The sequence below is a fragment of the Piliocolobus tephrosceles genome, chromosome 17 (assembly GCF_002776525.5).
Source record: "Piliocolobus tephrosceles isolate RC106 chromosome 17, ASM277652v3, whole genome shotgun sequence".
NCBI lineage: Eukaryota > Metazoa > Chordata > Mammalia > Primates > Cercopithecidae > Piliocolobus > Piliocolobus tephrosceles.
Window position 1 is genome coordinate 10,672,385 of NC_045450.1, and position 10,453 is coordinate 10,682,837.

The following is a 10,453-nucleotide window of genomic DNA, read 5'->3' on the forward strand; positions in this document are numbered from 1 at the left end:
TAGGCACTCACTAAATATTAATAAATATTAATACTAACTAGGCACTCACTAAATATTAATAAATATTAATACTAACTAGGCAATTACTAAATCCTAGCTAGAAACTACCTCCTCCAGAAGGCTCTAAGCCTGGACCTTTTTCTGTTTCCCTGTTGGCTGAAAAAAGAGAGATCAGTTGATGTTACAGACTCATAAGCGGCAGCTGAAACTTTGCCTTGGAGTGTTTAGAAGAACTGTAAGAGTAGAGAAGGGAATAACTTCCATTAAGTGAGGGTATGTCAGACACCAGCTAAACTGAGTGTCTGTGTTCTCTGTCTGTCTTTCTCTCTCTCTCCCTCCCTTCTTGTGTCTATGTCTCTGTCTCTCCAACCTTTGTCTCTTTCTTGGTTTCTCTCTGTCTCAGCCTCTGTGTGTCTCTCTGGGTGTCTCCCTCCCTCTCCTCCATCTATATCTTTTTTTTTTTTTTTTTTTTTTCTGCTATGGATGTTGGTTGCGGGTGAGGGATTTCCAGCAGGCCAGGAGCCAGTAAGTGAGATCCTGACAGTAGTGGGGGTTCCCACCTATCAGGAAGCAAGGGTCATGTCGGAGCAGGAGGAACCCCTGACCCGGGGCCCTTGGGGTTTCCAAATTGGCAGAGCCCTGGAGAAATGGGGCCCTGTCCTGCCGAATGAGCTGGAATGTGAAGCGAGGCCAGGATGTGGAAAGCAAACATGTCAGAGAATGAGAGGGAAACCTGAGGGCCTCAGAGTCCAATGTGTCCAGCTGCCTGGCCCTTGTCGTGAGGCCTGGGGAAAGAGGAGGCAGTCCTGTCCTCCCTACTTGGCCCACAACCAAGGGCCGGACCAGTGCCAAGCTCACCCTGCTGTCAGCCCACCAGGAAAAGCCCAAACGTGACTCCTCTGTCAGGAAGAGCCTTTTCTCACCTGGTGCGGCAAGGACACCACCCCGCCCAGATGCAGGCCTCAGGCTTCACAGAAAACCATGAGCCAACAGCCTGGTGTTGGTCACCTGAGCAGTTCAGCGGCAGAGCTTCCCCAAGCGGGTGAGGACACACCAGACTCTGCCTGGCTAATGAGGTTCTGGCCAGCTCTCAGTTAATCGGTATAATCCCAATCCCTCTGACAGCACAAGCTGCCTCCCTGTGAGATGGCAGGAGTCATCTGACACACAGCCACTGCCCAGCGACAAACAGTCTCCATCCAGGGTGGAGGGTGGCTCGGCCTCCAGTCTCCACAAAGTGCAATGCTGCCCTCACCTGCTCTCATCCTCTCCCTCACTCACTCTGTGCTTGCTTTCTCTCTCTCTTGCTCTCGCTGTCTGTCTCAGTTGCTCTCATCTCTCTCGGTCTCTATCCAAGCTCAAACATCTCCCTCTCTCTTTCTCTCTCCTCTCTCTCTTCTCTCTCTCTCTCTCTCTCTCAGATAGTCTTGCTCTGTGGCCTGGGCTAGAGTGCAGTGACGTGATCTTGGCTCACTACAACCTCTGCCTCCTGGGTTCAAGCCATTCTCCTGCCTCAGCCCCCCGAGTAGCTAGGATTAGAGACATGCGTCACCGCCCAGCTAATTTTGTGTTTTTAGTAGAGACAGGGTTTCACCATGTTGGCCAGGCTGGTCTCGAACTTCTGACCGCAAGTGATCCACCCACCTCAGCCTCCCAAAGTGCTGGAATTACAGGCGTGAGCCACCGCACCCGGTCTCTTGTCCTCTTTCTCCATATCTGTCACTCCCCATCTCTTTGCCTTTCTCTGTCTCTGTCTCGTCTCTTGATGTCGCTTTCTGGCATATCTGACTCTGTGCCTCTCTGTCCCTCTATCTCCCTACTCCCCATCCCTGTCTCTGTTTATCTCTTCATGTCTGTCTCTTTTGATGTCAGTGCTCATCTCTCTCTGTGTGTCTCTCAGTCTCTGGGACTATCTCCATCTGACTCAGTCTCCCTGGTTCTCCCAGCTCCCCCGGCCTCTGGTTGCATCATCTGGGGTTGCACAAGCAGCCTCCTGACCCCAGTCTCAGGATTTCTCCTCTGAGGTCCAGCTCCCCACTTCAAATCTGTGATTGGTTCACTCTGCTGGCTCAAACTACACCACTTCCCAAACGTCAGCCCTCCTGTCCCCACCAGCGCCACGGTTTGTCACATCCCATGGCAGCTACAAATGGAAAACCACTCTCTCTTGCCATAAATAGAAGATCACAAAAATAACTGGAAGAAAGAACAGAATAGAGAGCCCAGAAATAAATCCAGGCATTTACAGTCAATTGATTTTCAGCAAAGATGCCAAGAACACACAATGGAGAAAGGACAGCTTCTTCCTTTCTCTCTTTCCCAATACCATGTATAAATGGTATTGATACAAGTGGAAATGTACATGCCGAAGAATAAGTTAGAGCTCTATCTCACACCGTAGACAAAAATCAACTCAAAATAGATTAAAGATTAGCCGGGCATGGTGGCAGGCACATGTAACCCCTGCTACTCAGGAGGCCGAGGCAGGAGAATCACTTGAACCCAGGAGGAGGAGGTTGCAGTGAACCAAGATTGCACCACTGCACTCCAGCCTGGGTGATAGAGGGAGACTCCATCTCAAAAAAAAAAAATACATTAAAGACTAAAATGTAACATCTGAAACAGTAAAACTACTAGAAGAAAACATAGGGGAAAAGTTCCATGACATTGGTTTGGACAATGACCCCAGTAGCACAGGAAATCAAAGCAAAAATAGACAAATGAGATTACATCAAACTAAAAAGCTTCTGCACAGCAAACAAAACAATCAAGAGAGTGAAGAGACAACCTAAGAAATGGGAGAAAATATTTGCAAACTATACCTCTGATAAGGGGTTACTATCCAAAATATACAAGGAACTCAATAGCGAGAAAACAACCTAGCTTTAAAATGGGCAGTTATTGCGGCATACTTTAAGATAGCCAGGACATGAAATCACCCTAGGTGTCTCATAACAGATGAATGGATGAAGAAAATGTGGCATGTATACACAACAGAATACTAGTCAGCCTTGAAAAAGAAGGAAATCCTGTCATTTGCGACAACATGGATGAGCCTATAGGACATAATGTAAAGTGAAATAAGTCAGGCACAGAAAGACAAACATCTCATGATCTCCCCATATATGTGGAATCTAAAACAATCGAACCAATAAAAGCACAGAGTAGAATGGTGGTTACCAGAGGCTGGGGGTGGGGGATTGAGGAGATGTTGGTCAAAGAGTACAAATTTCAGTTCGTCACGGGGAATAAGTTCCACAGACATGGTGACCATAGTTAATAACAATGTACTGTGTACTTGAAAATCACTGAGATTTTAACTGTTCTCGCCACAAAAAATAAGTATGTGAGGTAACATATATGTAAAGTAGTTCAAATTAGTTCATTGTTTTGAAACATACATGTAATTTCAAAGCATCATGTTTTATATGATACAGCATATACCACTTTTGTCAATTAAAAATGAATAATTTTAAAAAATAAGTGCAAGAAAAATGCAATAAAACAAAGACAGTGGCCTGTCCCAATTCTCCCTTTGTTAAAGTTTGCCTGTTTAAATGAGTATTTAGGCCGGGCGCAGTGACTCACGCCTATAATCTCAGCACTTTGGGAGCCTGAAGTGGGCAGATCACCTGAGGTCAGGAGTTTGAGACCAGCCTGGCCAACATGGTGAAACACTGTCTCTACTAAAAATACAAAAAAACAGCTGGGTGTGGTGGCATGGACCTGTAATCCCAGCTACTCGGGAAGCTGAGGCCAGAGATACTCATGAATCTGGGAGGTGGAGGTTGCAGTCAGCTGAGCCCGCACCACTGCACTCCAGCCTGGACGGCAGAGTGAGACTTCGTCTCAAACAAACAAACAAATAAATATGAATATTTAAGGAATTTTATTTACTGAATTGATTTTTTATTTATTTATTTTTTTGAGCTTTTGCAGGTACATAGTAGGTGTATATATTTGTGGGAGATATTTTGATACAGGTGTGCAATTTGTAACAATCACATTAGGGTAACTGGGGTATCCATCCCCTCCAGCATTTATCACTTCTTTGTGTTACAAACATTCCCATTTATACTCTTTCAGCTATTTTTAAATGTGCAATAAATTACTGTTGACTGTAGTCGCCCTGCTGTGCTTAAGGTTTTTTTAAGCAAATCGATTTATAGACACACTATAGGTACCAGTCGTCCCGGTGACAGGTGGAATTGTGAGAAATCAGGACAGGGGCACACAAACTATCGAACTTCAACTCTGTTTTTGTCCTTTCAGCCATCATCTCTCCTGCTATATTTGCATCTTCTCTGTACACCTCCACCCTGACATCTTTCTAGGGGTCTCCGATGTGTCTGTCCCTGACCAAGCTCTTTGCTCTAAGGGTAGCTTGCCTGTGACGTCTTTCTTCCTAACATCCAGCACTAACCCCTTCGGGGGGTCCAAGGGCTCCCAGAGGAGGAGGCAGGTTCTGGGGTACAGCAAACCAATACGTGTGCTCCCAGGGCTGCTTTGGCAGCTGCCCGGCCCCTCTGCATCGACCCCAGCCGCCCATGTGACCAGGCAGCGGGACGGACAGCCACTGCCAGGTTGCCAGTCTGTCCCGTGCTTTCTGTGTCTCTGTGTCAAGAGTGAATGAAGTGGAAAACCAGCAGAGCAGCGTGCCCTGAAAGAGTTAAAGGTGAGTGCCAGATACAGGTGGAGGTGAGGCAGCTGCTTCCAGGGGGAGCTGCTGCCAAGGGCTTAGCTATGGGCCCCAAGCCCTGTAAAACTTGTCTCCCTTTAATTATGAGGGGGGGCCCCGGGCTTGTCGGGATACTGGTTACATAATCTTGTAAGAACAAAAAGCTGATTTCTTTTGAAGACTTCTGGCTCAATGCATCCACCAGCTCCCTTCTAGAGGTGCCCAGCCCCTGCCCTTACTACCTACTACCACCCACCCTCTGTCCTCTCCCAAGGTTCAGAACTCACATGGGGAAGCCACAGGCTAAGAGGGGCCTCAGGGAGGCCAGTTGCCTCTTGCCAGGGCTCTCGTTGTAAACAAGAGTAACAAGGATGCACCGGTTTGTGAGAGTCAATTGTGCACATCTCAGTAACATCATATTAGCAGCTTAAAATCAGCCATTGTGGTAGCATTTACACCACCCAAACTGGCTGATCCTACGTTCAGGACTCTTTTTTTCCCCCAGAAAGCTGGTTGTTGAACATTTACCAGCACACCACTGACCAAAAGAACCACACAGAGACAAGTGAGCCCCTCTGGCTTGGTCCCCAGAAACCTGGGAGTCCCAAAACAAACCTCAAGGAGAGGGAATTCTAAAAAAAAAAAAAAAAAAAAAAAAAAAGCCCTTACCGCATCTGGAGATCAATCCTTTCAGCTAATTTTCTCATCTGTTGCTGGCAACATTTTAGCAAATCCACTTCCTGAAATGAAAAATGTCAGAAAGAGCAGTGCCTCTTAGAACCTCAGTCTTGTCTCTCAAGCCAGAGCCCTCACTTCTCCCCTCCCCTCTCACTGACCACCCTCGACCCCAGGAGGTGAAATGTCAGCGTGGGGCCCCTGCCTCAATCCACGTGACCCCAGGGCCAGGCAGCTAAGGGTTGATTATGGAGGCTCCACCATTTTTTTTCTTTTTTTTTTTGCCCTACTTTCTTTTTATAGACTCCCAGAAAAAAAGAAAATTTAGCACCTACTATGTGCCAAGCACTCACTTATAGATTATTTTATCATTACATTAAATAATGCATACGAAGTGGTATAGCCTATGACATATAGTAGGTGCTCAACAAACACTAGTTTTCATTATTATTATTAGTATATTATTATCATGCCTGTTTTGCAGATGAAAAGACTGAGAGTCAAATAACTCCATTTCTCCCTGTTCCTAAATTGCAAACTAGGCTTCCACCCATGCTTCCTGAGCCCTAGCTTTCCACAGGGTGACACGTGCGGCTTCTGCTCCTGACAGGTAGCTTAGTAATTTCTCTGACCTGTTGGCTTTCCCACCTCCTTCCGGGGTCTGGGCAGACCTAAGAGATGCCTTACCCGGATAAGGTTTTTCTCCACGTTGTCATGGACCAAATCAATCCCAATCCTCTTCTCTCGATGGTACAGACACTCCAAGGCCACCTGTGAGAAGCAGCATGATGAGCTTATTCTTCCTGCAGCTGTATGCAGATCCTGAGCAGAAGGCACTCACATCCACCCTTGCCACAATCTGTTCCTCTCTCCCGGAAACCTGGGTGCTTCATGTGACCTCATTACTGTGCATTGGATGGGCTTCTGCCTCCCCCTCTCACCGGATGAGAGCTGTGGGTTGCCATACGACCAATGCATCTGGAGATGCAAGGCCCATGTAGAGAAGGCAGGACAAAGTAGTATCTCAAGAACCAATTTGGATTCCCATAATTGCATTAGCAGCCCCAAGCCTTCCCAAAATACAATAATACACAGAGTAAAACTTCACAATCATTTCAGATAAGATGGTGTGGGCTGCCATCCTCCATGTAGCTTCTCTTCTGACTTAAATCGGGGCTTGGCCACTTCCTATTGTGTGCATTTGGGCAAATTGCTTAACCTCTCTGCTGGTTTCCTCCTATGCTGATGGGTGCCATATTGGTGCCTATCTCGCAGGTTCATTGTGCAGGTGAAGTCGACTTGACAAGTGTAAATCACTGAGAACACTGCCCATAAATATTACCTGTGAATACGCACGAAAACCCCTCTTTGCAGATCTCCCAGTGGAGGGACGGTTTGGGGAAGTGGTCAGGACAACCCTGCCACACAGCCCTGGGTCTTACAACTCTCATGCAGACCTGGGCAGAGCAGAAGAGAGGACAGGAAAAGGGGCTTTTCAGGGGTGCTCTATGATAGGAAGCTGACGAGCAGCAGTGATTGCCATACCAGCCCGTGATGTCACAAAGGGCCCAGGAGCAGAAGGAAGCAGGACGTCAAGGTCTGGATGTCACGATGCAAATGTATGTGAGAACTCAGAAATGGGAGGGGGTCACTGACCCATGCCACAAGGATTTCCAGAACCCCTTCTGTGAGTCGTGCTCTGCTGAGGTGCTGGGGATAGCACAATGAACCAGGCTGAGAGTCCCTGCTCTCATGCAGCCTGTGTTCTACTTAGTTCTCTCTTAGGGGAGAGAACTCCCATAAGAAAATCAGGCTGGGCGCAGTGCCTCCCTCACGCCTGTAATCTCAACGCTTTGGGAAGCCAAGGTGGGAGGATCGCTTGAGCTCAGGAGTTGGAGACCAGCCTGGGCAGCATAGCAAAACCCCATCTCTACAAAAAATTTTAAAATTAACCAGGCGTGGTGGTGCGTGCCTATAGTCCCAGCTCCTCGGGAGGCTGAGGTTGGAGGATCTCTTGACTCCACGAGGTCAAGCAATGAGCCAAAATCATGCCACTGCACTCCAGCCTGGGCAACAGAGCAAGACCCTGTCTCAAACAACAACAAACCAGGAACTCGATCATTTCCAATTGTGTGAAGGGCCAGGATGAAAATATTCAGGGTGATGTGAGTAGGTGAGGAGTAACCAGCAGAGTGGTCAGGGAGGAATTCTCTAAGGAGGAGAAGGACTGTGTCATGAGAAGCAGAGATGCAGACCTGGATAGAAATGCACCTGAAGGGAAAACAGCAGGTGCAAAGGCCCTGAGGTCGGCAGAGAAACAGACAGGAAGCCACTGGCACTGGATTAGAGGAAGTGAGACCAGAACAATAGTGGGGATAGGGGTTATGGGGAGGAATGCAGGAATTTGGGAATTAAGATGTTAATTTCTGGGAGGCCATCAAGGCAATCAGTGGCTGCTGTGAGGACAATGGGTTGGAAGGGAGCAGGAATTGGGAGACCAGGAAGGAGGTGGTTGACATTGTGCAGGGAGAGGCTGCCTAGACTGTGGGGACAGCCCGGGAGACGGAATTGAGATGTTGATGGTCCCCCTGCCACCATGTGGCTGATCAGAGAAAGCCAGATGTGACCAGGCAGAGCTGGACTTTCCAGACAGGATGGGAGAGTGAGAAGAGAGTGGGAGGGAGAGCAGTAGGTTTGGGATGCTGCTGTAGGGCTCTGAAAAGCAGCCCTGCCCATCCTCCTTCCCAGGGAGAATCTGGGGTTGTATGGAATCTGCTCCCTGCATTCCATGGGTTTGGACATCTCAGAGTGATGGAAACCTATGCCATGTCTCCCAGGAGGATCCGGAGGCAAGATCTCTCCTACAGAAGCCCCTGAAGCTGCAGGAGGCTTCCAGGCAAGAGATCCTGAGTTCCCCCACACACTCCAGGGAGCAGCCAGTCATCTTCCTGTGTGGCGAAAGTCAGTTCCCATAGGTGCTGCTGGTTCCTTACCCAGTGTCCACTCAACCCCCTCCATCACTTTCTCCTGGGTGCTGTGACAAACATTCACTTATCCAGACCCCTTTATATCCAGACCCAGGCGTGAGCCACTGTGCCCAGTCACATTTAGATATTTACTCATTTATTCAGCATGTATTTATTGCATGCCTACTCTGTGCTTCACCCTGTCCTAGGCTGGGAATACATTCAAAACGTTAGTGTAAACAACATCAGTCAGCACCGATATTGGTCACTACAGACCCACACAGACATACAGGTGCCCTGCACTGAATAGCAGTCTTGAATACATCAGTGACAACACAGGCAAAAGTCTCTGCCTTGATGGAGACTGTTCTATATCCTAATATTCAATCAAGTATACAGCGTGTTAGAGGATAAGTATTATGGGGAAAAATAAGGCAGTTATGGGCCAGGTGCAGCGGCTCACGCCTGTAATCCCAGCACTCTGGTACGTAGAGGCGGGCAGATCAGATCGAGACCAGCCTGGCTAACATAGCAAAACCCTGTCTTTACTAAAAATACAAAAATTAGCTGGCCATGGCGGCGGGCGCCTGTAATCCCAGCTCCTCGGGAGGCTGAGGCACGAGAGTCGCTTGAACCCAGGAGGCGGAGGTCGCAGTGAGCCAAGATCGAGCCACTGCACTCCAGCCTGCGTGACAGAGGAAGACTCTGTGTAATAAATAAATAAATAAATAAATAAATAAAATCAGTTATTTTAAGTATGTGCTTTAGGGACCGAAACACACACATGCTCAGGCATGCATATGTATGCATACAATATCTTCATGAAACCCCTGCAACTTTGATGTAGCTTCAAGGAGAAAAGGAAATTCTATTGAGTCCAAGAAACCCTGATATGACTGGGATTATCCTGAATTGACTAAGATTGTATTACTGATCACATTCAGTGGTGCAGCTCAAACCGACCTGCAAGGTGCCTGCCACCTTGATCTTCAGTCGAGGGAAGTGGAATGAGCATGCAGTATCCCCATCACACTGCCGCAGCCCTGTCCCCAACCCTGTACTCACCTGCAATGGGCAGTTCACCTCATTGGCCGCGCACTCCAGCCGCCTCTTGACCGTCTCCAAGTTCTGGTTCTCAGTCAGAAGTCTGTCCAGCTCATAGCTCAGCTCCGACTTCCAGAAACCGATGTCTGACAGTCTCTGGCCCAGGTTCCGGGTGGTGCCCTGCTGCATCTGGTGCGTCAACTGGTCCTTGTCCTGCAAGAGCCTCACGGAGTCGTCCGTCAGCCGGCTGGCCCACAGCCGGGAGGCCTCTGCCCCACGCATCTGCAGCTGGTTGGACTGGTCCCAGTCATGGGGACTATAGCGAGAGAAGAGTGCTGAGCGCAGTGCGGGCAGGGTGGTGGGTGGCCGCAGGGTGCTGGGGCTCTCGTCCGGGCAGGTCTGGACGTTGGATATCCTGTAGAAGAGGCTAGGCCTCCATGAATTGAGGTAGCGGTACCCGGGCAGGTAGTAGGGCTGATAGCACTCCTGGATCACTGGAGCCTGTACAGCTGGCAGCGAGGTCAAGCCAGAGCATTTCTTGGGGCCACAGTAACTGGCAGTCTGAGTGGTCCCAAGAAACTCCATCTTCCCCCATGAGCCCTGCTCGGGCAAAACTCTGCTCAAGGATCCAAAGTCATCACCAGGAAAGGGGAAAGTGCTTCTCCTGGGGACTGGCAGAACCTCTATGACTCAGCACTGGTGTCATAAAGCCTGAGGAGAGGGACTCTTAGCGGGGCCTTTGCTCACTTACAGGCCAGCTGAGGCCATATTATCCAACACAAAAAGACAAAACAATGATCGGCAAAGTGAATGTGAGTTTCGTAATCCACAGATTCGGTTGCAAGAAGTGACATTTTATCTTCCTATTAGAACGGAACAGTGTTCCCAGACCTAACTGGGCCCCATGGGAGGAAAATTAATGTAGTCTAGCCAGTGAATTCAATCATTTCGGGCTAATTTGGTCAAAGCGAGTTGTTTTCTTTCTTTCTTTGTCCCCAACACGGCATCAAAATGGTCCATCTGAGGTGAGGCATGGGAGCTCTTGCCTGTCACCTCAGCACTTTGGGAGGCTGCGGCTGGAGGATCGCTC

At 48.6% G+C, this 10,453-nt stretch overlaps 1 protein-coding gene across 1 annotated transcript in view; it reads right to left on the bottom strand.

Annotated features, from left to right (window-relative positions):
• The window catches only part of TEKT5 (tektin 5), a 65,934-nt gene extending 55,717 nt beyond the window's left edge, over nt 1-10,217 (bottom strand). The window contains exons 1-3 of the mRNA XM_023231138.1: nt 9,385-10,217; nt 6,041-6,124; nt 5,348-5,418 (exon numbers count right to left, since the gene is read on the bottom strand). Of these exons, the coding sequence (XP_023086906.1) occupies nt 5,348-5,418; nt 6,041-6,124; nt 9,385-9,948 (719 nt within the window). The 5' untranslated portion in view covers nt 9,949-10,217. The remainder of the gene's footprint in view (nt 1-5,347; nt 5,419-6,040; nt 6,125-9,384) is intronic.
• Between the last annotated feature and the right edge of the window lie 236 nt (nt 10,218-10,453).